At 37.2% G+C, this 27622-nt stretch overlaps 1 protein-coding gene across 5 annotated transcripts in view; it reads right to left on the minus strand.

The window, feature by feature from the left end:
- LOC309602828 (3',5'-cyclic-AMP phosphodiesterase 4D) overlaps positions 1-27622 on the minus strand; it is a gene marked incomplete at its 5' end in the record, with an annotated part of 548873 nt that overhangs the window by 128481 nt on the left and 392770 nt on the right. For all 5 annotated transcript variants that reach the window (XM_082336816.1, XM_082336815.1, XM_082336817.1 and 2 more), the window contains one exon: positions 557-748. In XM_082336816.1, the coding sequence (XP_082192942.1) occupies positions 557-748 (192 nt within the window). The remainder of the gene's footprint in view (positions 1-556; positions 749-27622) is intronic.

The following is a 27622-nucleotide window of genomic DNA, read 5'->3' on the forward strand; positions in this document are numbered from 1 at the left end:
CAGAAAACACACACATCATGGAAGAATATAGAGAGAGAATAGAATAACTTTCCCAAGGTCTTTTGTTAAAATTTTGCCGTTTAGATAAAACGATACATGAAATAGTTTTTGCCTCTCTTGAATTTATTAATTTCTGCCAGCTGGTAAATCTTTTCTCTAAAAACCTAAAAATACCTGGTGCAAATAAATGGAATCTTTTTCTTAAGAATATGAAGAAGCAGAAATTGAGTTTGAATCACTTCTTGAAAAGAACTTAATAGCTAGGAAATCAGAGTTCTCCTTAGTGTTTTGATACACCAGTATTGACTGTCTTCATTATTCTGTCAAAGCTAATAAAGTGCATAAACACATCAAGTACACCCTCATGATATCCTTACTTTCAAAAAACTGCAAACACAAGTACAAGCTTCATTAAAGAAATAAACAAACAATTTTCCATTACTGCAGTAGCATAAGCAATTACTGTCTTTGATTTTTGAAAGAAATTTCTTGTGGCTGGAAAAATCTTAAGACAGAGGACAAAGCATTGGCTAAAAGTATTTTATAATGTACTTACATATCACTGGCAATGGAGGAGTTCCTGGACATGGACTTTGGAGAAAGGTCATAGTCGCTGTCTGACCGGTAAAGGAAAGACTCCCTACGTTGACTGTGAACAAAATTTGCCTGAAGAATTAGCCCCGATCCAGGGCTTGTCATGGGATCCAAGGGACTTCGTCCTGATGACGTACCATTGTCTACATCGAAACTGCAAAAAGAAAGGAGAAAAAGATTTATGCCATTGACATAAAAATTTTGAAAGTAATAAACACTCTTCTGACAAATTTATCACTAGGTAATTGCTTCTTGATAATAATGGGGAAATAAAGACCTGGTCAATTCCACTGCTAAGTCAAAAAACAAGCACACAAGAAATATACTTTAAAATTGCTGATAACCAAAAAGAACAAGTCTGAAGGAAAAGAAATCTGGAAGAGAAAGAAAACACTATTAGGAATACAAGAAGCCTTATGCTTCTCTGCATGTAGAGTATCCATGAGCTCTACACCTGAGGAAACATGATGTTTCATAGTTTTCTTCCTCAGGCCCCATCTCTTCTGAGCTGGACCCTCATTATCCTGTCTCCCACTGTCAAGGGCTCTTTTGTTATTGAGTACTCAACCCTAATATTTCATTACTACCTAAATATTTCAAGAACATATTTTGTCTTATCCCAGTAAACAAAGTGCTGGATTGGGATTAAGGTGCATGTGTGTGCTTGGGCATGTTTGCATGCATTAGCGTTCCTATTTTACAACCAGATCAGAGAAATGAGTTCTTTTCTCACTGCCAAGCAGCATGACTTTGTGGCCATTTGTGTCTTTGAACTACACAGTTCAGATCCAGCACTTCTAGCTATTGTATTTGGTATTAAGAGCGGCAAACAGGCTTATCATTCCTAGGGCACACCACTGTCATGAGAGGCAGAAGTGTCAGGAGAGAAAAAGAAAGAGAAGGAGAGAGAAGATGCTCTTCACATAGTCTGTGATGTTTCCACAAAGAGCTTTGAAAATCAGTGTGAAGACCTTGAATGGGAGTCTGCAATCAACTAGAAACTAGCGCAGGGTGGGCAGTGCTGGCCAGACGTGCTCACGGCAACCCATGTTGCTTATCAGCCTGACAGCTGAGTTTGGTACCATATGGAATCTTCTTGGAGCATGTGGCTCTGTGTTTAGACTTAATGTGCTGTGGTATGCATGCTCAGAGGTCACAAATGTGTGGATTAGCAAGATTACGTCTCCATCTGATGGGATGGAGCACATTTTATCCAGTCAGAAGTGGAAGATAGCTTTTGTTTTCCTAGTTGGTTGGACCTTGGCTTATAACTACTTGGGCTCATTTGCCGTACTAATGGGAACTTAAATAATACTGCTAAAGCATTTGGGAATGAGGGATGAATAGAGGATCGTTCGCATCATTTTTTAAACATGGATAAGTGTTAGCTTCATAATATTTATTTGTAATGAACGCATCTGAAGTACTCATTTTGAAAACAGTGTTCACATGAAGGACACCCACTGGTTTTCAATTATATCTAATGACAGCAGAAGAGAAAATATTCAGTACATGTCATCTGTTGATTAGACTTCCGTCTGGTGCAAGTGTCACAGCAGGTACATGCTACTCTCTGCACTAGCTTCTTTCTTGCTGTTATCTACCATCAACCTGAGGCTGCAGTGAGGCTGCCACTTTAATGTTTCACTGAAGTGACAGCATTCCCATGGCCTGTTTTTCTTTATGAAACAAACTAATCAAAGAAACATGTATTGTTAATTTTGACAGAGATGCACGTTACCTGCCAGAGAATGGACCTTGGTTTCCTGTTACTTTGCATACATTCCTGGAATGGCAAGCTTTCTACTGCTCTCAGATTATATTATTTATTTTTTATTCACCTTTCACAGTTTGAATGTAGAAAAGCAAATTTTTTTTTTTCAAAAAAACTTCGGAAACAGATATTAAACACACTTGAAGAGAGCTTAGCCATTTAATCCTCTTTTCACTGTTGTTTTCAGAACAATTCACTGTCAGTAAATCCTAACACATACGCATCTTGCCAAATTTGATTTCTTTTGATTATGCCTGTATACTTTTTCTGTGTCCTCAAATGTGTTACTACTGATATTATCAGTCTCAAGCTAACAAAGCTTAATCAGTAAGGTATCAAATAAGAGTTCTGCCAGCAGCCGATGGGTGATCTTGGACAACGCAAAGCTCCTCTTTGCGTTTCATTTTCACTGTTCACTGCATCTTTGTGATCATTGTGAGATCTGCTCACAAAAAAAAATTGAAAAAAATATTGGAAAGGACAAGATAGCATGAATACTACAGTAAAACATCCTTTGCAGCTTATAGTGCCCTGAGTTAATAACCATATTGCCATTACTACTAGCATGACTACTATTATTCACCAGCAATCAATATCTTTTGAGTCTGAATTACTGAGTATTCCAGAAGCACAAAATACTCACAATGCCAATGAAGGGTTTGGAACATCTGTCAGCTCATTATATCCAAATTTCCTAACACCTCTATTTCATTGCCTAAATAAAATAATTTTTTTCTTTAAACAGCTGCAAGAACACACAGACTCCTAAACAATACACAGTCTGTATGTTTTGTTTTTCTATTGAGGGTAGGAGGGCAGATCTTTCATGGAATTTTAGGTAAAATAGAAGAGGATTGTTTACTCCTGTGCTCAATAAGACTAACTTCTGCAATGGCAGTATCACTTCAAATATATACAAGCTTGCCTGAAAGCTCTAAAGCAAAAGTTAAAAGTGGGTTAGAAATAAATGAGGGTAAATGTAAATCTGTCTCACAGCAGAAAAATTTTGAATAAGGAGTGCCTATTAAATTGAATTCTTTAACAGTGGACTTAATTATTCAGCTGATTAAAAGGTATTTTATTGGATTAAAGGAACGTATGGTTTTGTTTGCAGATTTGTTTTATTTTCTTCACTTACCTTTTGTGGACATGATATGAATCTTTTATTACTAGTCTTATTTCTCCCAGTCAGAAACTAAGGCAGGCTTCTATGAATGATTTCACTGTCAGATTATAACATAGTGAGTTTTTCAAATTTAAAAGTCTATTAGATAAAGTTGCAGTTTCATCAGCTGGGAGAGGCCCTGTGGTTTACATCATCAGGTAAGTATGTGCAAGACTTGCACATGGCTGTTTTGACAGGAATTTTATCCTGTGATGCTGTGTAGTGTCCACTAGATGGGTGTCAAAAGTAATCAATGGGATTCAAATGCATCAGTTGTTAGGATTTGTCTCCTACTGCTCAATGAAAATGTCTCTTATGTATATATGCATCAAGAAAAAAAAATGTTCAGTTCTGCAGTCAAAGGAGGAGTGTGAATACAGCACTGGTTTGCCAGAAACATATGTTTATATTAAAAAGTTTCTAAAATGCTAGAGCAATTAAGTGTCTTGTTTAGCTCCTACTTACAGAGACATTTGCTAACACTTCAGATACAAAATCTTGTAGAAATCTAAATGAAAAATGTGTTATTACACTAAAAATCAAATTAGTTGTTTCTTTGGCTGAATCACAGGTCTTAATTGCCAGAAATGGCGCTGCTGATCACTCTGCATCAAATGAACAGAGAATCAGAATGGGGAACTGAAGACTTTCACACAAGTTGTTTATTCTTTCTTGCTGCATACACTGAAAAAAATTAAAAGTATAAGATGCAAAATAGGATGGACTCTTTTATTTTGCCTGGACACAAACTGCAGTCAGTCAGCTGTGGTTGCTTCATATTTATTTTTCCACTCCTGTTAAGTTTTAAACCACAGCAAGAATATTCTTAGAATTAGAAAGTGCATGTTCAGTGACAAACCAAAAGTTATTCTCTCCTTAGTGTGTTCCTCAGCCTCTTTGCACTTTTCATGGAGGGTAGTCTTTGGAAAGGAAGAAGGAGCATGGAAGTTGTTACTGAAAGCACAGGAACTGTTTTGCTGCTGTTTCACCGGCAGAAAATGGCCATTTAAAGACAGAATTTTCCGCCGTTGTTCTGCAGCCAGCTTTGGGCACTTTGCACAACACAAGCAAACTGAAGCTGCTTTTAGTGACAAGAGCATTTGGCACAGCACACATCACAGAACTTTCTGTGTTCAAATCGCTTTGGTGCAACTCCAGAGATGCCAAAGCTATGAAAAGCCAGTGCTAATTCAACAACTTTTGTGTTTGCATTTTGACAAAATGTTTTATGACATTAGTGGATACTGTTTATCCTTAGAGCCTGCCTTATTCAGTGTTCAGTGATGACAAACATGACATGAGATGAAAGTTCAGCCTTTTTTCCTTTTTTGGCTATTTATCGTGTTTGCTTGTCTTGCCCAGCGTGTAACATCCAGGCGCTGCACTCAGATGGGGAAAAAAGTGGTGAACTTTCTTGAGCAACTTGTAAACATTCATGTCTGCTCTTCCCTGTGCTCCTAATAGGACAAGAAGTAATAACATCACAAACAACCTTTAGTAAGATTACTAATGATTTGCTTCAGGCAATAGTAAGGCCCTGTGGCGAGGACAGGAGAGGTTCTGGATCCTGGATTTCAGCAGCATTGCTTCATTGTTAACAACTGCACAGCTGCTTTACCCAGTGAAAGAAACCCTCTGTGGACTTCCTTTTGAGTCCTTAAATAACTCCCTCCTACTGTCTGCAAGGCTGCTAAAAGAAAAAAGGGGAAGATCTGTGTACAAAATATAGCATTTAGGTACATAAGGAGTAATGGCGCCATAATGAATATGCGCAGGAGCTTGTAATTAAGGCTGCATAGAAAATCTTAATGTTGGTCTTCCTGATCACTGAGAGTTTAGCAATTTAATCCTGTAGCTTTTTGTTGCGGATTTTTGTTTTGTGAACTCAATAATAGTTGAAGAGGGAAACAAATAACTTCCATCGCAAAATGAAGAATTTACTAGACTTTCTGATATTCCTCTTTCCAGTCTCTCTCCACCTTCAGCCTGTCGTATCTTGGAAACTATGGGGAGGGAGAGAGGCAGGAGCCAAATTAATTGATCCTCTTGTAACACCTTATCTTTTAAGGCCATCTTTAAACATTACAGAGGGACAACCAAGTTCTAGAGGAGCAAATTTTGTCCCCCATCAAAGGAGTCCATTGTCCTAGTGTCATGCAATCTCTCCAGCCATCTGTCGGTGCTATGATCTACCTACACATGTCAACATCCTTACTTCCCAGAAGTCCCATCCTGTATTGTCGCCTGGAAGCACAATCCCATCATCACACTGAATGGGTGCATTTGGCAAGGCAGCTGTAGTTCAATGAAATTATCACAGAAAAGCTGCCCTATAGCAACTTCCTTTGGACAGGGTCTTATTTAGAGCAAAAGCAAGGTAATAAAACTTTATTTATGTCTCCAAGGAAAAGGTAAGCTATTTATCACTTGTGCCCCAGGGCAGGAGCCCACCCATGCAGGAGGCAGCCTGTAGCTTCTGGAGAAAGGGAAGGATTGGATGATACCTTCAAAAACAGAATCCAAATTTGTTACTTGGATTGCTCGGGATGAAAAAAGCAGTTGGCCACCTCAGCTGGTGGGACCCACTGTGGACATGGAGGGTTATAGAAAAAGGCCACCATGTGCCTGTCTTTAGGATCATTTGGTATAAAAGCCCAGGGTAGGGGAAGGCTCATTCCCTGTAAGATGGGATGCCATGGGCAGAGTGTAGTGTGCTCTTAGACCTTGTGTGCATTAATGACTGTGGATCCTGGGGATGTGTGTGTCTCAAATCAAAGCAGGACAGTTTAAAGTTTTGTTCTTAGATGTGATAGATTTATTCTGAATTAGTTACAGGTTATTTTAGTAGGACAGACCATTTCAGTTACTGTGGAAATCACGTCCATTGTAACCCAATTCTTCAAAAAATGTACAGAGACTCCTGAAATACCATGTCATTAGAAAGCATTTTGTGTGAGGTGGACACTGATTCCATTATATTAATTTTACAGCTCTCAGTCAGAGAAGGCAATGAAAGGAATAAAGGAAGACAGAGACAAAAACCTCTTCCTCTGGAACAGACATTACTTGCTAATAAGAACTGAATTTTCATTGAAGCATTTTAGGTAGTTAAATTGTGTTTTACTTTCTACACTAAATATATTGACTGAATTCACTGAATTCAGCTGTAAATCTGTCCCAAGATTTGCTAATACACCAAAAAATTATCATAATATCTTTGTGAAAGAAATTGTGATTTTAGACACACTTTACTTTCATTAGCTAGACTGGACAAGCACTTTAGTTATGTCTTTGTGACTTCTCTTGGGCCTTTTTATTGCTTATTAATAAACTAAGCAATACATTGAGCCAACAGCTGACTTAGGTGTCCCCTCTTTTGCCAGACATAGTTATCTCCAGAGCTTAATAAAGAAGAAACTTTAGAAGTTTCTTTATCAGAAGGAAACAAGTTGTCAGTAATCAACCCCCGCCATAGACTCCCACTGGACTTCAAATGTTAAATAGGTTAACCTCCAGCATCAGAAAAAAACCTATAAAAATAAATCAGTGGATTTATAAATTGAATAGAAAGCCTAACATTTATTTCTTATATTAATTGTCTGCTTGGGACCTTTCAAAATGTTTCCTTTCTTACAGTGTCTACCCAGTGATGCAGGAGAAACCACATCTGGTTTTCTCCTTCTACTTTCCTTGCTGTCTCTTCCCCCATGCCTAGTAAAAACTAAAGACGTCAGTAAAATGAGAGGAAAAAAAAGATGAATATTTGTACTGACATTTTAGAAGGAATATCATATCAACTATACATTTGAAGAAAAAAAATCATTTATACGTGACCTGATATTTTTATTTTCTCTGTAGCAAAGTTAACAGAAACTTTTGCCTTCCAATGCTTAACAATATGTTCAGCGAATTGTAAGAAAATTATATTAAAAGGAACATATGATCTAAATCTGGATTTTCTTGTACCACTGGAGAATTCAAGCCAACTATCTACTTGTGGGTTTGGGTTTCCAGTTAAGTGATTCAGCAAGCAAGGCCTATGATTAACTCCATTTTTAGAAGTGGTGTAGATAGATTTTCCAGTATCAAAACTGCAAGCAAAAGAAGAAAATGTGACATTTCATGAAATTTGCTTTTAGCAGCATAACTTGGCTTTTGCTCTTGGCATAACTGTTTTTGGAAACATTTAGAGTGTAACAAGTCTTAATACTAATATTAAAAGCCCAGATTACAGGTGAATAGAACACATGTAGAACAAAAAATACACTGAAGTAAAAAGGTTTGTAAGAATCAGTCTACTCAAACATATCAGCAAAGGAACTCCAACTATCTATTTGAGCTTCTGTCTCATGATTTTCTAGGAAGCATCTGAGGAAATGTAGCCGATCTCTCTAAACAAACCGTTTTGTGTTTTGTTATGAAGTTTCCAAGCATGGAGTTTTCTGTGATGACTATTCCATATCTTTGGGAGTTTTCCTTAGAACACTCTCCTTATACTCAATTCAAGGTGTACTTTTTGTAATGCCACCTCATTATTCTTAATTGTACCTCAGTGGTCTAGGTATTTGGCACACAAGCCTTTGTTGCACCTGTTAAATCAATTTGCTTGTTGTGCTCAGCCACATTGGGATTCTTTTTGTGATTCCTTTTATTCTTTCCTTAGAGAGAGGATTGTCCCTCACCCGGCAATTTTTATCCTCTGAACTCGGCTCCTGCAAGTGAACATCTTCCTACTAATTTGACGTTCAGATAAGGATGCCAGATTCCATTTCCTGTCACATGGATTCGATGTTTTGATGTTTCTTTGAAGCTGAAAGAGTTGTCTTATTGCAGTATAATGAAAATACAAACAAAAACCACAAAAGAAACAAAATGCAAAATAATTTCCAAGAAATGTGGTAATCTGTTCAGGCTTCTACTAGGTTTAAGTCACTTTGTATGGCTCTTCTGATCTAATAATCCTACTGGTATTAGTATCCTCATTTTTAGATAATAAAAAAAGGCCACTGAGACATTAACTGTTTTCCCCAAGGCTTCTGGTAAAATATGTGGCAGGTTGAGGTCTGAAGGAGGAAATCTGCAGAAAATGTTGAAGAACTGGAACTATTTTGGGTAACCTGAGGTAAGGAAGGCTGAAAAATAGAATGACTTAATCCAGACACGAGGAGTACGCAGCAAATCCGGAGGTGCTCCTGAGCAGCCCGCCAGCCAGCTGGCCCCAGCCACCTGCCAGCTCCTGCTGCTGCAGGCGCCTGTCAGCACCACTGCATTTCTAGGAGTGCAGTCTCACCAGGACTGATGTGACTCCACTTTATTATTGTCATTATTTAATGACAGTCTATCTGTCACCATTCACTTAAATCATTCCATAATGTTGTCTGCACTTATTTTCCATAAGGTACCTTTTCTCTGGGCTCTAAATAATAAAGTAACTTCAAACTCTTTTTAAAAAATCACTTTACCTAATTTCTTCAAGAAATTCTAGATCAACACTGTTTTTCTTTCCAAAGTGAGTTTTGATCCAACTATCCCCACTTCTTTTTCTGCAGCACTACTTTCTGAGCAGTATTTAGACACTGCGATACAAAACCAACTTGCACTGAGTGTGACTATATAGCATGTATTTACTGTAATTCACATTGCTATTAATTTTCTCTTATTTTAAATGTATTGGAATCAAATCTCAAAGCATTTAAAATGTTTATCTAGCAATTTATAAAAATATGCAAACCATCCATCAAGCATACTGACTAATAATAATTAAAATGCAGCTTCTCTAAGATATTAGCGAAACAACTTTCTTTCGGAAAAACTAAAATATAAAAATGCATGTAAGATCATGGTTGAGAAGCAGACTGCTGCCAGAGAAGGAAGCTCCAATTCACTTAAAAAGCTCCGCCTTCTCCTTCTGTGAATTCAGTTGGATGCCATTATCAGAAGTGGGCAAATTGCTTATATATTCTTTCTGAATTAGTGGTGTGATAAAGCAAGTATGTAGGACAAGAGGTAGTTCCTCAGACCTGTAATATTTAAATCAATACCCTACAGTACTGATGAAAGCACAAAGAATACAGAAAATAGGTATAAATGTTCCTCAGGACTAACACTGGTATGCATTGGGAAGCTTCCTGGCACACATCCTTCTGAAGAATCATCATATATAGCCACAATGATGATAAACACTTGGCACAGTCACAGAAGATATGGTTACATGTACCTTATGCTTAGTGGCAGAGATCTTTGGCAAAGAGTGCCCCAGCCAGAAGCTGACAGGAAAAAGCAGTCATGGTTACAACTGGCTGCTCTCCCGTCCCAGAGAATGCAGCACAGAAGGAGGTCCAAAGAGCCAGGAGGTGCGATTGTCATGACAAGAGGAGGTCACATACCTCAGCATCACCCAGCTCATAATTATTAAGTCTTTTGCACAACTGAGCTTGAGCCAATCTGTCTCCAAAAAGTGTGTCTTCCAGAAAATGGTTAAGGGCTGTGGACAGAAAAGTCCAAAGAGAAGAAGGTCTATAGCCCAAACTATAAGAATTCTGCACATAGAAGATAAGATGGTTTGATTCAGCAGTGCACACATAGATACCTGCAAGAAATCAAGGCCAGCTTCAGAGGAGAGACGACAGAAGGCAGCTGGATAAAGAATTGCAGTTGTCTCTTTAGGCAAAGGAAGTGTTTTCCAATGTTGATCTGGATTTCCTATGCCAATGAAAGCTCCATGAAAAGGAGACATAATTATATTTGACAACCGACATTTTTTTCTCACACTGTTGTAAAATTCCTCTAATTGCAATAAACAATTGCTGGCAATAAATCACATATGAATTCTACTTCCACAAGAATTTGTGTTGGGATATGTTAGTAGCATTTATCACTTAAATCATGGCATGTATTGTTTAAAGCTTAAAAGCTCAAGGTATTAAGAGCTTCAGAGCTCTCAAATTTTTGTACTTTGCTTTTTCAAAATTGTTTCATTGAAATCCTTTCCACTTCAGTTCTTTCCATTTCAGTTCTTTACATTCTGGGTGTTTGGATTTTTTTTATTATTCGTATTTTTTGTATTGTATTATCTTGTATTTTGTATTGTATTTTTGTATTTGGTTTACCAAATTTGATAAATTATTAATTGCTTCTGCTTCCCTAGACTTCTACTAAATGTATCAAGGTCCACTTCATGATTTGGGTTCTGGAAATCCTTTCTACAGCTTTGCCACATACAAGCAACAACCTTTAAAGGGAAACAAAAAGGTCAGGATCTTGCCTTGGAAGGGTGCCGAGACTGGAATATCTTGAGTGTATGCACTCATATTGTATTTTATTTTATACTGATTGTAGACCCTGAGCACAGTCACTGAGCACCTGGTATGTCAAGAAAGATAATTCTTGTCACTAGTCCAAAACAAATTATAATCTACAATAATGGATCATTTGGGGATTATTTTTCTTGATTTTTATTACATTATTTTAATGCTATATTATATTATTATAATGCCTATTAACATTACCTAAGAGGGCTGCCTGATGCTCTGCATTATAAGACTGTGTTTTCTTTTTACCATTACTGAATTCTGTTCCATGGTGCTGAAATTTTCCTTCCAATTTTTTTTTTTTTTTTTTTTTTTGAGGGAAAATGGGTCAGATGTTGCTGAGAAAGTGGCAGAGAAATGTATCTTTTTCATATTAAAAAAAAAAAAAATCTGGAAGCTGTTTTCTGAGATATTCTAGTGACTCATATTTTGCAGCAGAGAAGTGGAATTTAGCCAAGTCTCTGCAAAATGCTTTTTTTGCTGATCCTGTGAACATCTTCATAAATTTCAAGAAGTTATAAGCTTAGGCCAACATTAAGTCAGTCACCTCATGTATCTGCATTATTGAAAAAATATTAAGTGATACTATATTATTTTTTTTAAAATCTCCTGCCTTGCCCAGGGTCTAAGAGGGCTCTAAGGAACAAGCCCCTGTCAGTGGGTTATTTGTCTCATTCACTGCAGAAGATGGGTGAATCAGGCAAAGGACAACAGAAAGGTAAAAGTGCTTTTATCATCAGGAACTGGAAATAATATTTGCCCAAGCTGCCGAGCACCTGATACTGACCTAGTCACTTACACCAACTTTATCTTATGTCACTAATTACGTGTTTCTCATTCTTGAGGTATCCACTCTGAAAGGCTGTTGCTTGAGCCGTGTGGGCATCAGCACTTACAAATACAGATTAATTCAAAACATCTGAGCAGTACTGGATGGATCAAAGGTCCATTAGATCCACTATTCTGTCTCTAGTAGTGGCCAAAAGCAAATGCCAATGGGAGACGGTAAGAATAAAGCAAGTAGAAGTGATACCTCCCCAGTGTATCCCAGCCCTTCACCATTCTCTTACCCTTTCATGAAAACTATGCTCTGAATATATGAGTCATTCTATGACAAGTAGGTCAGAAACCCAAAGTCCTAGACATCTCATTTTGGATACTAAATTTAGGGAATACTTTCACTTTAATCTCTGTGTTTTAATTCTCCTTATGTTAAGGAAGGATGATAATACTTCTTCATATCACGTGGGTGAGATGAAAATTAATTTAATCACCTCTGAGAAGTAGTACGGTATCATAGTGATGAACACCATAGAAAAGCCAATGAAAACACTATGACTGCTTTTCCAATATGTCTGAACAGCAGGTTGTCAGTAAAGCACGTGGCCATATAAGGAGCAGCAAGAAAACAATAGAATACCAAATATCTCATGAATTGAGTTGCGTTCATTCTGTGCACTCAGTGAAGTAAAAGCAGTATGGAATCATTTAGGTAAAGTCTTTATCAAATTATTTATGCACAGGACTAAACCAAGGTTCCTAAGTCAATCGTAATGTTGGCATTTCCTTCTTTTGTTCTTGACTTTTCAATCATAATAATGTGGATATGAGGTTATTGTGTATACGTTTGTGCACATGTTGGAGAGACGGCCTAATCTCTCTGAAGTCTTGCATTTGCTGTTGTTTTTCTCCAGTTTTCTTTTTCAGCCTACTGTAACACTATCAACAGCCATTACTGGTAGACCATCAGAAATTTCAGACTTCAAATGCAGTGTTGCAGATTTGCTTTCTCATGGTTAGTATACAGATGAACAAGTTTCATTTTGGTTATAATGCACATTTGATTAACCTCATCTGCAGACTGCAGGATCATTATAACATCTCATTCATAGTCTCATTATGATTAACTACTATTGTAATATAAGCATGTTCTCACTAAAATCTCTTGTGCTCCTATACTGTCTATGAAGTTTCTGTTAGTCACTGTAAGATCCCTATTGTGCACGACTGTTGGACTCTGAAAGCAAAAGCTATAAAGCGAAAGCTACAAAGCTATAAATACAGTGCTTTAACTATTAACAAAATAAAGAACATATTATGAGGTGTAAAATTACATATTATGCAACTCCTATTTGGTAAAATACCTAAATGAGCAGAAGTTTATGAGTTCTCAAGAACTATTCACAAATTAATGAGAAACAAGAAAAAACAAAACACTAGCTGCTACAGTCTTCAAATGCCACACACAGAGCTAAGCTAAGCTAAGCCTGTGTCACCAAAGAAATGAGTCTTTCTCTGTGGAGGAATGTGGTAACAGAAATATCAGTTTACACTCTTTACTTGCAACAAGGCATTTTTTCCAGTATTAAACAAATTTAGAAGCAGATTTGATGTACTGGGTTGAAACAGGAACCGAAAAAAAAATACACTTTTTATAAATGTGAGTGATCTGACAAGCCAAAGCTGTTAAAAATCACTGTGTACTGCAAAACAATATCAAACATTTTCCTCACAAAGCAATACCAAAATGTTTTACTAAAATTTACAACTCAGCCTGCGCCATAGAGAAATATGTATCTATAAAACTATCAATAGATTTAAGGACAGCTCAAGCTTTTCTCAACAGAGTTATCTGTAAGCGCAAGCCAGTTCCAGAGAATGAACTTTGTACTCCAGTTGGCATTAAGAATTTGGGAGGGGAGCAGGCTGATTGCTTACTGCTTTGCTCATCCGTCAACCATTCTCCCGGCTGAAACTGCTCTTCTGCTGCCATTCTCCGTCATGCAAAACGTGCTGCCTTTCCTCATCCTTTCTGCAAGCCCTCCTAACACCAAGGGATTACATGTTTAAACTACCAAAAGCATTGCAAAGTTTTGTCAAATCGTAACAACTGAATTACAGAGTTTCTTAGGATAAAACGATTAAAATGCCATCTGTTTACAAATAGAAAAAACCAAAATAAATCAAACACATAAGAGCATCTTTTGCATTAAGTCATTTCCCGTTTTCAGGAAAAATTGTGTATGATTTATTTCACGTTGTGCATAAAAGCTGTTTGGCAACTTGATTCCAAAAGTCTATTTTCTTGATACCTATGTCATTACTAAAATTGGGACAGGACACACCATAATTGCTGGCGCCAGGGAGGTGATTATATCACTCTGGGAACATTACAAAACGTGCAATCCAGGAGACCAAGAAGGAGAAATGCCATCATCTAGCACCAGTCCCTACAGCTGAAAAAATGTCACTGTAACATTGTTGCTTTTGGAACAAGCTTTGTCTCTCACTATTTTCCCCTGACATCTGCTTATTTAATCCTGTGAAGTGTTCCCAGGAGAATCAACAACTTTGCCAAATAAAAAGTACTTTTCAAGCAGTTCTTTTCAGCAAAACTCAGCCTACATGTCCAAAGCGCTGCTAAGCTGCTCACACGCGTGGCCGTGTGGTTATGTGCCCTCCCCAGCCAGCACCAGCACCACTGTAGATGCACCATCCATCACCATGTCTAGCCTAAGATTCTGGAGCAGAACTCATGGTCAAAGTCTTTGGCTCTCAAGGAGAAACCTTAAGCAGACTTGGGGCCCCCCAGGCAGCTGAGGGAGGGACACTGCTGGTTTACTATATAAGCTATCAGGAAATCCTTTGTTTCATTCTTTTCTTTTGCAGGAATGAAGCGGGATAAGAGGATACAAAAACCTGTTCTTTCACTGGATGAGTCATTCTGAGTGAATCATTTTACCCCCTTCTGTGCTTCCATTTCCCTACCTGCAGAATGGGTACTTTGTAAAGTGCTAAGAGCTCTGGTCATTAAAAAAAAAAAAAAAAAAAAAAAAAAAAAAAAAAAAAAAAGATTTTGTAAGAGCTAAAATTAGTATTACTGGGAGTAGTAGTAAGAGCAGTAGAAAGATAAGAAACGGCGCTCTTTAAGAACCTATCAAAAGTGGATTTGGGTGGGAAAAAGAGAAATTTAGAAATTTTACTGTTTTTCCTCATAGAAAACATTGAAAGCAATAGGAAGAATGGAAGGAAAGAAAGACTTGTTTATTTACTTGTTTTGGTACATTTACTTTTCAAGATCTTCTCATCATTAAAAATGGAGTGGAAGAAGACGTTAGACCTGGTATGTCTGTAACATTTGGAAGCAAATGGAGGGAATAATTGCAAAAAAACCAAACAAACAAGGAAAAAAAAAAACACTTCACCAAGAATTTATTATAAGAAATTTTATGAAAAAAGTTTAGAAAAGAAAGAAGAAAATCTTTTTCACTTCAAGCAAGAAGTTGGTTAGATTTTTTTTTTTAAATGTGGCTTTTATTTTTTGTCCACTCTCTGCTGTACTGCTATAAGACACAGAAAATCATTATGAATTCTCCTTTCAGGCAGAATGAGACAATCTTTTTTTTTTTTTTTTCGGAACAAGAAAAAAGGACTATGGAATTAAAAAAAAGAAAAGGTTAAAAAAGTTAAACAAGAGTAATTATTGCAGCAGATGAAACATTACTGAGGTCTAAAGAAGAAAAACCTGACAGTGGCCAAATACGTGCTTGGCATACCCTACTATACAGCCATGCCAGGACAGCACATGGGTGAGGGACTCCTCCTGGGAATCTGGTAGTTCTGTCTTAAGGAAGCCTCGACAGTACATATTTTCCTGTACTATTCTTTTTTTACCCCCTCCAGCCATGGCTCTTTGCCAACAGATAAGAACCTGTCCAACCATGAGAAAGACATGCTATTAAAAATGATAGCCAATTAAGCAGGCATGTGTACTATTTACGACTTTGAAATTTTTCTTTGAGTGTTAAAAGTTAAAGCAATAAAGATAGAAGCTATCTGACCTCTCTAATGCATGAATGAAGTAGTGTGAGTGAAATACCAATACAGTTTTCGATAATAAACTTAAGTGTCAACATATGACTGCCACTTAGAAACAGTAAGCATAAATTTGCAGAATATTCATGGGTTTGTGCAATTTCAGAGATTTCTACAAGGATGCTTGAGACATGAAGCATTTGATTAAAACAAAATAAAATCCTCAAGGAATATTTAAAGTAGAGAAGAAAGTAGGGGAAATCTCTGCTTATACTTCAAATATTAAACTTCATACAACTTCCTGACACCTGAGAAAGTGAAATAACCAATAATGGGAATATCTACATATTTTTAATCTTAATGAACTATGATGTTACACAGTAATGTTTGTGATTGTCTCCATGTTCCATCCTTTATGGAAAGCTGGATTTAATTTATTTTCCAAGCAGCTGCAATAAAGAACATTGCACAAGAGCTGACTCTGCAAAGCTAAATTTCAGGAAATCGGGCCTTTTCTTTTTCTTCAATGGATACAATGTCTGAGGCTAATTTAAGATTAAAAGAAGTAGGAGGTAACTCTGAAACCAGGCGCTGGTCCTGAGCCACACACAGATAGTACAGCAACATCAAAGAGGTTCAGAAGTCTTCTCTCAAAATCATTGTTCACCAGGATTATTATGATAAAATCCATAACATTGTAGAGAATACTCACACCCTTAGAGAGGAAGAGCAGCAGGCAAAGGTGGAATGGACTGGACATGTGTGTGGAGAAGGGGGAAGAAATACAACACAGGATCCTTATCCTGCAAACTCATCCTTTTTAGCACATAAATATCTCTAGCAACAAAATTCTATTTACCAATACTTTTCATGAAAGATTAAAGAAAAGGGATGTGCTCATGAGCAAAAGCACATTCCAAGAGCTGCTAACCCTTAGATTTTCTTCTCCAGTTAAAACAACTGCATTGGATTTCTAATTAATATTATCATTTTACTATTATTGTATTTCAATAGTCTCTTCCAAGGAGTTTTGAAAGTAACTGGAAAGTTACTGGAAAGTAACTTTTTCTTTGTTTTGTCATTCTGGATTTCTAATTGCCAATTAATATTTAAATCAAAATAAAATCTTATTTTGAAGCAAAAGCCCAAATATTACCACAATCAGTATCTGAAACAGAAAAATTGGAGAAAACAGAGCGAGCAGCCAGTCTGTCTTCATGATGAAAGAGTTATAGTGCTTTGCTTTCAATTGCAAGGAATTATACTGGACTTCTATTTCTAGTACCAGCAACCAGTAAGAAAGTAACTACCGGTTAGGAAATCAATCAATTTTAGGTGATTAAGCAAAATGTTCTGAAGAGCTACTAGAAACTGAAAAATACATGCTTCCCACCCATCTAAAACCTTGTAATGATACTGATAGCATAAATACAAAGTTATATTTTACTGCTGAAATAAGTAATTGTGAGAAAGTTGCAAATGCACAATATCGGTAACAAAATCATAAGGTCATCTTACTGACACAGAAGGGAATACATTTCTGAGGTGCAAAAGCTGTTTGGACAAGATTAAAAGCTGTGATGGCTTTACAAAATGTCATTTCCTAGTTATTCATTTCCAGCCTTTTCCAAGAATGGAAATTCCAAGAAGAAAAATACATTGCTACGCAGCTGTGAACGCCCTGCTTGCCAAAAATGCAAATGTAATCACTATCTGTGAATCAAAGACAAATGATGGTATTGCTGATAAATATCAGGAAGGACTTCATGGAAACATAGACCTCTAAAGCTGAAAGTCAGATTCATTTGGAAGGGCTATCTGTGCATGTCCATAACAGCAAGCACATTAGCTATAAACTGGCTGGTACCAAGAGGAACATAGTTGTAAGAGATTAAATCCTTTTAATAGGCGATTGTGACATTTGAGTTGCCACAAATGCTAAGACTTTATGAAGGCTGCCGCCACCACTAGTACCAGGGGTTCAAAGAAAGCTTCCTAACATTTTTCCAGCTCAAATCTCTGGCCCTTAAAGAATGGAAAACATATGTCAGCAATTAAGTCACTCAACATAGTGTTTACCAAGCATAAAAACAGTGCCTGTGCCAATATCAACTGAGTCACGTTATATGTTTTCTCAGATGTCCTGGAATTGAACCTAACATGGCATTGAACCTAAATGGTCATTTCGGTCATACTGAAACCTAGGCAAGCATCGGTGTTTCCTTAAGAGTATGGAATTCAGAGCAGACAGCCCCGAGGTGACTATCGCAGGACAAGAGGGACATTAAAACAAAGAACAAACCAGACATTGGCTTGGCCAGTGTTTCCAAGAGGATAAATCAAAAAATAAACTTCTGCAGACTAGGCTGGAAAGGGCACAGCTTCAATATCACTGAGCCAGCCAGCATCATTTTCAGGCTCATTAAAAGAAGGTCATCCGAACAGTTTGCTTGAGAACTGACACAGAATACGTTGAACTTTTTAAAAGTAATTAATTATGCAATTGTAGGCCCTACCACTGGTCATCAGCAAGGTTTGAACCAGGGGTCCCATTGGCTTTGATCCGTGTGTTATCTTACCATGCCTTCCAAAAATATTCTAACTTTTAAAAGATCTCTTATGCTGTTTATATTTCCACTTGAATGTTGCAGGTTTTTTTTTTCCTCTGTGCCTATTATGCCTTGATTCTTCTCAGATTTCCTCAACATGTGGGTAAATAGATAAAGATAAATATCACAGTGATTTCCTGTGATAACAGGTAACAGCAGTAACAGCCAGGTAAACAGCTTTACTGTCCTCAAGTTCTGTATCACTGATTTCTTTCTCTTGTGAAGCTTATTGGCATGTTTTGAACTGCTAGTAACTTCAGGTAGACAAAAGTATCAAATCAGGACTTAAACATAACAAAGGCGGGGAGAAGGTAACAATCTAGTCAGGTCTTTGGACACTGACTGTCTTCCAGAGCTAGTAGAGTAGCTATCGAAATGGGCACTGAACGATGAACAGTAATACTGAAATTTTATTTTTCGGATACTTACAGTGCAAGTTTTGGTGTATCATGAGCTGCTCAGGAGGGAAATATTAAATTTCAGATTTTAAAAGTCTGTTTGCTAAAGCACAAGAAAAGAACTGAAAATTACAAAAGGTGATGTAAAAGTGGATCTACAGTACTGAATACTTTGTGGACAAAACAGCCAAAATGCTCACGGTGCAAGATGCAAACCAAAGAGCAGCCAGAGTGACTTAAGCAGAACATTTTTTCCCTTGTCACAGAAAAGGCACATGTCTACTATCTCATTATCTGATTCATACAGAGGTTTATACTGTAGAATAAAGACAGAAAAGAAGTCAGGGAAACATCATTGTTTTCCAGTCTGGAGAGAAACAAATCACAATAGTTCCTGACACACACACCCAATTCCTCTTTTCAGCCCTACTTTGTAGAAAGAACACAATCGGGTCTGGTTTGACTTTTTCAGAATCTCTGAAAAAATAAATTGTGAAACAGTGGGTATTAAAGGGTAAATAAATTCAAAGAAATTTAGAGAAGAAAGGAACAAGAGCCAGTATATGAGCCAGGAAGGAAAAGCTATCCAAACCCAATTGTCTGCTGCTGTAAATAAGCATTTGCTTAATTTATGGTATAGAGCTTCTTCCATTTAAATGAACAGAAGATTTGTTCCCAACAGCAGAGTCTATTTGAGACAGCAGCCTGTATTGCATGAATTGTTCAACATCCAGGTGGTTGAATGATTGGCAAGAGATAATAAGAATAGTAGGAAACTAAATTATTGTAGGATACTTCAGAATTCAGTACTGTTTTAAGACTAAAGTAATGTAAACTTGAAGGAGACAGGAAGAAAACCTGAAACTTATTTGGAAGCATTAGCAACATCTCCCTAAATGTCCCTTTCAGCCTAGCTGCCTAGCTACCTAGCTACAAACTGCTTTCAAGCTGTACTTTACAGAAGCATGCTCAAGTGGAGGAGTCCTCTGTACTTTTTTAATTGCTTTCACATCACTGAACATGCTTAGAAGAAAACTTGTGTTACAATGGAAGTGGGTGGAAAAGGGGACTTGGTTCTCCAGCATCCGCAAGGGATTCCTTCAGGGCCTTAGTTCCATTTCCAGTCCAAAAGAACATATGGTGGTGTTTTTCCTTTTCCATTACTGACCTTCTTAAGGTAACTCTGTGGGTGTTTCTTTTCAGTAGCCAAAAAAATATGCAAGAACAGCAACAAGGGACTAATATGGCTTCTACTACTGAAAAACATCTGATGATGAGTATAACCAGAACATTTACCAGCAGATGTACTGATGTTACCATTCTTCTTTTGTGATTTGACATTTTCATTTGTTGTAAATTTTCATTTGTCATAAGCAAACACATTCCATTAATTTTACCACTACTGAGTCTTTCAGAGCTAGCTTAAATAGTGGCCTTACACTCTTACTGCAAGTGCCGGCCCAGTAACTTTTAAATGTTCATCTTTACTTCATCATATTTTTGTCTACAAAATGGGGCTATACCGGCCAATAAATTTTTTATGCAGTTTCGGATTTAACAGACTAAAAGTGATGAAAAACTGTACACAGGAATTGGACAAGATCCATCTAGCATTTGTGAAATGGCATTTCAGTCTATCAGACATCCTTCCTCTGTATTTCCTTTTTCCTATGTACGTCCCAACCCCAGCAGATAAAGGTGTTATCATATCATCTTTATGCAAAGCATGAAAAGTAAATATACACAGGAATCAAGAATAAGAAGTAAATACACAAAACAAAAAGATGTTTTTTTGTTTTCTAAAAAGTTGCCAACATCACTTGGCAAAACTTGAAAAAACATTTGTTTATAGATCATGCAGGGAAGATTTACAGTACAGATTTGCACAGATGTCTGAACGTGGAGGCCAGGATCCCCAGCAGTCCCTGAGGAGAGAGCTCAGAGGAAAGCTGGGAGCACCTGCCTGTGTTAGGATGTCACTCCTGATTTTCTGAACAGCCCTTTAGACCTACGCCGTTTCCTCTATTGACTATACAAGTATGGGTGATGGGATTGCCTTTAAAATGGTGAGATTTTAAAAACAAATAACAGAGCTTTTTCTCACCTTTTGAATTTTGAAACTTTGAATTCAAATTTACAACCTTCTCTGTCATCATTAAATCTTTTATTTTTAAATGTGAGAGCTGAGAATTTCACATCACTATAAGACTTGGGTTTATATAAAAATTACTGGAACTAGGCCAAGTGGAAAATAATACAAGCAGATGTATTTTTATGAATGAAAAAACTTGACTGGAACAAAAGTTAGGATGGGGAAAAGAAAACAGTATTTACACATACAATTTAGTTTAGACACACCTTAGGATGTCATGAGATGATAGCAATAAGACTGTCTATTAAGACAAAGAGGGTCACTTACAGAAGTGTGATGCACTTCATTTGATCATATATACCATAAGGAGTACAGGCTTCACCACACTGTGGCTTCTAACATTAAATATGAAGAAACATAACTTGTGAGGGCTAAATCAAATTTTTAGCACACTGGACACACTTGGAAAATACAGAAATACCAAAGAGGAAACTGCAAGTTATAGTATATAACATATATGATATGTTACATGTAGATACATACATGTCCACAAAAGCACACTTATCCAAGTTTACAGGCATCAAGCATCTGAAGTGCAAATAAACTAAAAGGATTAAGCTGTTCACAACATAACTAGATTTGTGATATAGCAATAAGGGTGTCAAACAGTGTAGGAGAGGTTGAACAAGGAAGGATGCAAGCTGCAATAATACAATTATGCAATTGCTCAGTTTTAGGCTTACATATACCTATTTTATTTCTGGAAGTTTTGAAGGCAAAAACTGAAACCAAGTGGGGTTTTTTTGGTGGTGTTTGTTTTTTGTTTTTTTGTTTTTTTTCATAAAATAAAGTTAACATTATGAAAATAACTGTTTTGTTCCAGTCTCACAAAGGCAAATTTTTATGACATTCAAATGAGGAAAGCTATTTCAAACTCAGTTGGAAAGGAAGATTTAAATGCATATAAGGAGGACAGAAAAAATGCAAAAGAAAAAAGGGGGGAAGGAAAAGTAAACTTGTTATGGAGCTGGATCCCAGATAATAAGGCAAACGCATAGGGGTATGACAAGAGGAAAATAGATGTTGGCTAAGTCAAGGAAACAACACATCAAATAACAGCACTGCTCACAGGCTTCACATTGCTAAATATGGAAATTTCTGAGCCAATAAAGATGATTATGAATGTAAAGCTCTAAGAAGGAAGATGATCTTATGTAACTGATCTTGTGCAGGGGACACCTCAGGGCAGCAGCAACCAAGAAGCTTTTGTAGAGATCGGCTGTTTTTTCTCTATATATACCTCTTGGAAAAAATTTCCTAAAAGTGCTTGCTGGAATCCACCCTGATGTTTGTGTTGGTGGGTGGGCGGATGCTGGCAGCAGCTATGAGATATAGTATGAGAGCATGTGGAGTTAGTCATTGGTGTTCAGAAAGCAGCGTAACCATGTCACTGTGGTGGAGGGTTAACTGGCCTCGGTACAGCATCATCCCACCAGCTCCCAGGGCAGCACAGCTGGCACCAATGTGCAAGTCTTTGCCATGTGTTGTCTTGCATTCTATGTATGTAGAATCTATGTCCTTTCTTTGAAACATGTTATGGGTACATGTTATAGAGCTATTTGTAGAGTCTTGTATAATTACACATGGGAATTTCTTCAAAATGTTGATAACTAAACAATATAATTTCACAAAAAATGAAACTTCTAACAAAAAAATTTATTATTCTTATTCTTATTCTTATTCTTAATTATTGTTATTGTTATTATTGAAAGAAATTTAAGGATAAATTTCAGAATTATCAAAACTTTTTTTCATCAAAATAAACCCCTTTTTTCTAGTCTGACATGATTTTTTATTCAAAGAGTTGATTTGAATAATAATTTTAAATGATTAAATTGAAACAAAGCATAATGAAACTACTGAAATTAAATTTTTCAATTGATCTTCCTTTTTTCAATGATTAACACTTTCATAGAAGGGGAAAAGTCTTTCTTAAATATCTATAGAGAAAAGTATTTTTGACTCAGCACTTGAGGTTTTGAGTGTATTAGTGTTAAATATCACCGTCGGGTGCTGTTATAAAACGAGCAAATGAAATGGAGAAAAAACAAATTTAAGTCATGAGCTCCTCTCTGTGGTTCTTGAATCCTTGAAACAGAGGTCAGATGAGCAAAATGAGTTTCTGCCATTTAGCTTCTACAGCTGTGCATGGTTCTGTCTTTTTATACATAACAGGTTTGAAAATGTTTCATAATTTTTGATGAAAGAAAAAATATTTTAAAAATCATATCATACTATAGCCATGTTATGCACCTACCTAAGTCATAAATGCACACATCTTCACAGTATCACCAATGTCAACAAATAAAGAAGTGCAGAAATCTACTTACATGTTTTGTAACATGACTTAAGAAACACGCTGTAGTGTATATTAGTCTGAATGAAAACCCACTGTAGCTGAAATTTGATGGGAATCACAGTAATGAGGTTGAGTGATTTGTGCTGTCATTAGAATGATGACATCACTGCTTAGTGACTTCGTGTATGTAAATTGACCACATTTTGAGCACAAGGTTCTTTCAATATTACTTCCAGCCTAAGTAGTCGGTTTATTCTTGCTGCTGTGTTCCAAAATATTATATTCCATACTGGACTTCCCTTGTTTTATATGAATACTTTCCTTATATTATAAAATAATGCTACAACTACTAAATATTAAAATATGTATTCAGCATAAGCTAAGTTAGTTGCATTAGAAAGAATTAATGTGGTTAAATGTGCACACTGCAGGTGCCCATGTACAAGTTAGATTCCATTGATATATATTATTTATATTCAGTGTAGCTTTTGTTGATAAAATCAGTGACATCAAGAACACATCTCCTCCTGAGGCAGACACCTAAAACATGTGATATAAGTCATACCCTGAAAACAAGTATTTCTTTGTTACTAGTTCAGGTATGGCAGACATCTGTCTTAGGTGAGCTGAATCCTGTCTGTTATGACTTAGATGTAATTGTGCCTCTCGGGAAATTGTGTTGGAAGAAAGGTGCCCCTTATCTTGAAAAAAAAAGCAACCAACTAGTTCAGCTGTAGTGTAATGGAAAGGAATAAAAGGGAGAGGACTCCTATCAAGGAATAAAAGGGAGAGGACTTCTATCAAGGCATCTCAGCATTGATCCAGATTTGGGCTACCTCCTATCCTCAGTTGAACCAGCTGTAAATGGGCTTCTGGTGATTCAGGCTGAGCTGTCAAGTGAGCTCCTCATGAAGCTTTCTGCCCTCTCCCTTACAGTATGCTAGGGATAGACACTGAAGTGCCTTGTCTCCACTGGCCTCATGGTCTAGTTAGATTTGAATGGAGTTTTGTCCATGACCTGATAATCTACAGACGTGAACAGGGAGAAGGTGTGAGAACAAACCATGCTGTAAAAACAAGAGTATATCTTCAGGAAAATTGAGAGTGGATTGTTTGTACACTAGAGTGAGTGGCAGAAAACTACATTGTGTGCTTGCATGCAGTGGGGAAATAGTATTACGTATGTTTTTCTGCATGTAGCTTGAAAGAGAATGTCTCTGAGGAAGTGCCCTTTCTTTGCTGGAGTCAAACTTTGCCATTTGTTCTGTTTGGCATGGTTTGCAATATCTTTGTTTAAAAAAGCATTTATTATTTCAAGACAGCAGTTCTTATCACATTTATGTTAAAGTAATTGGATTTTATGTTGGCAAGTCTAATACTCATGCTATGAAAAAATGCAGAGATGAGACCATGCCAAAAGATTGTATTGGCAAGAAAAAAACAGTAAAAATTCTCTAAAATCACAGACTCAACTTGAAATGGCAGTCAAAAAAGCTAACAGCATACTGGACATCATGAACAAAGATACTGAGAAAAAAAGCAGGTGTAATTTTACCACTGCATAAAAACCTTGTTGTATTCATATCTTGAGTAATGCGTGCAGTCTGGTCTCTATATTTCAAGGACACAGTGGTGTTTGAGGAAATACAAAGAATGGCAGCTAAAATTATCAAGGGGTGGGGCAGCTGCCTTTTCAGGAAAATCTAAGAATGCTACAACTCTTCAATTTCTATAGGAAAAGGCTGAGAAGGTTATGACTGAGCTTTACAAAATCATGAAGTTGGTGGATAAAGTGAATACAGAATCTTTCACCAAATGCCACAATGACAGAACTAAGGGACACCCGTTGAAATCAGTAGGACACCACTTCAAAGCACAGTAAAGAAAGTGCTTTCCTACATAGTCAGAAAGGTTGCCAGAAGGCTGTGGAAGACAGTATCAGCAAATTAAAAAAAGGGATTAGACAAATCCATGGGCAACAGGTCCTTAGATGGACTCTAAAGGGAATATGCAAGGATGAACCCTATAACATCCCTAATACAACATTAGTAGATGCTGCGCAATACGGTGGAAATGGATTGCAGAAATTGGACAGGCTTTCATGTTCTCCTGTTGCTGCAGGTGAAGACAGAATACTAGGTTAGGTAGACCATTGGTCAGGCCCAGTAGGACATGTCTTACATTGTTAGAAAACAGAATACTTGATCACCTCAAACTCCACCCTTAATTTACTGGAGAAAATAGCATTTCTTGCCTTTTCATTTTGTAAAAATAACACTGTTTAACATATCACACTCTGGAAAATAGTGCGATGCTGACTATGCAGGCTTCCTCATTAGCACTGACACTGGCAGAATAAATAAAAGCACATATACCACCTTGAATATCTATGGTTGTCGTGATTTGAGGCCCGTAGTGCTTATGAAAGCCTATTTTGCTAAATGAAGTCACCTACAAATGCCATCAAAGTCAGACTTCATGCAGGAAAGGTCATCTCTAGCTTTCAGGCTTTGTTCAGCACTCAGAAATCCCCCAATTCTGTGTATGATATTTGGTACTTCAGCGTCCCCATGAGTTTGGACACTGTGCAGCTTGCCTTGAACTTTCTGAGTGGACTGTATTCAACATCTTCAACTAGTGAAAGTGTAATTGAAAATTATGTGAGGTCCCAACCCTCTTTTCAAGAGTAGTTTCATAAGCTATGGCAACAGGCAACAGGTAATATCGCCAACAATGACAACAGGCACCTGCCTCCAACAAACAATGATAATACCGGGGGAGAAAAAAGATTCATCCACTACAAGAACAAAAATCCTTAGCTCTTCAACAGCCAAGTGGTATGCATGCTGTTAATATTCACAGTTACATTTACATACTGTTCTCTGCCCTGCAGACAAAGACTCCTTCAAGGAATACCCTGTTTTTGCTCTTGATCTCCCCAGCACTGGGATTCCCAGTGTGAAAGTCAGCAGTTACTTGAAATGTAGGTCTGATGCCAATAACCTAGAGGTATACGACTCATTCAATAGCATTTATTATATATATTCATCATCTTTATAGTGCCAATAGGCTTGCTAGCACCAAGCGATTAACCAAGGAACTTAATTGTTTTGGGATGGCCAGCCTCTAGGCAGTGTGATGTACCCACAGCTTCCTCCTGTCAGATGTGGGTACCAAAACATTGGGTCATGCTCATGACAGAGATCTCCTTTGTGGTACCTTTAAGTCAGGAAGCCAATGCAGCTACCTTAGGTCAGCACAGCTGGATCTCATTCCATACTTCTATCCTAGCCCTTCTGCCCCAGAAACACCACTATCCACTGATGTCAGACCACAAGCATTTTCTTGTCTCCATTCAATGAAACTTTTATTTAGCATCCCTATTGTGATCTACATATTAAGGGTATGGTCATGAAAAGCCCATCCAATAGATCAGTTTTTTCCACGTATCTGTAAATATGTTATAGAGTGAGAAAGTCATACTTGACAACATCCTTCAGCAATATCCAATCTACCGAACTTCATGATATCGCAGACAAACAATGTCACCCACTTCTGCGGTTAAATAAGAACAGATGCATTGTTCTACAGAATACCACAGACTGAATCATCGAAGGCCTCTGCTCTCAGGGGCACTGGGAAAGCTGGGATGTGCCCTTTGCAGATCAGCGAACCCTAAGTTCCAAAAAACAGGAAAGCCCTAAGTGGCATATGTTACAAAAAATAAATAAAGACAGAGGAAGGCCAACCCACAAAGTAAACAGATAAGTATCAACTCTAGACACACCATGCAGAAAGGATTGTGGCAAAAAGCTGACAATACTTCTGAAACTTATTAGCTCTTTGGGCTAACTATCTGTATCATGAAAAAAATAAAGAAGTTCTAAAATCCGATAGCTGCACCTTTTCCAGCCAGTAAGCTGTTGTCCAACAATCCTCGCTGCTTGCTTGCCTTGCCATCAGTTCCTCTCTTAAACTTCCAAAATTTTAATTCAGTTCCTCCAAAATAGTATTTTTTTATAAATTCAAACCTTTCCTTCATTAGAAAATAAAAAAAACCAACAGAAATATGGCATTTTCTGTGAGCACTGCTGCTCTGCTCTTCAGTGGCAAATCGTCAAGAAAGTGGAGTCATATTCTCATTTAAATGCATATACTCCTGTCTCAGCCAAGGTTTTACCTTACAGTGAGTCTCCTTACTACCTCGTTATTTCTTCTCAGGAATAACAAGACAAATAATCATCTTCATGGAAAAGTATGTACCATCATTTATCACTTCTAGACTATTTCCCAGAAATGTTCCTATTCACAACCACACTTCACAATCACATCCTGAAGTTAGGAATGAGTAGAAATGAGTGGCAGAATTGAGGAGCATTACCGTAACCGGTAATAATCCTTAAATAAGTCACTGTCTTATTTTGCATAAATATCAACCATCTGCTTTTACTTCAGTCACTATAACGTCAGGAGAGATTTTCCAAAGCGCATCAGAAAGAGGTTTGC

This window comes from Platalea leucorodia (genome assembly GCF_965183815.1).
Source record: "Platalea leucorodia genome assembly, chromosome: Z".
Lineage (NCBI taxonomy): Eukaryota > Metazoa > Chordata > Aves > Pelecaniformes > Threskiornithidae > Platalea > Platalea leucorodia.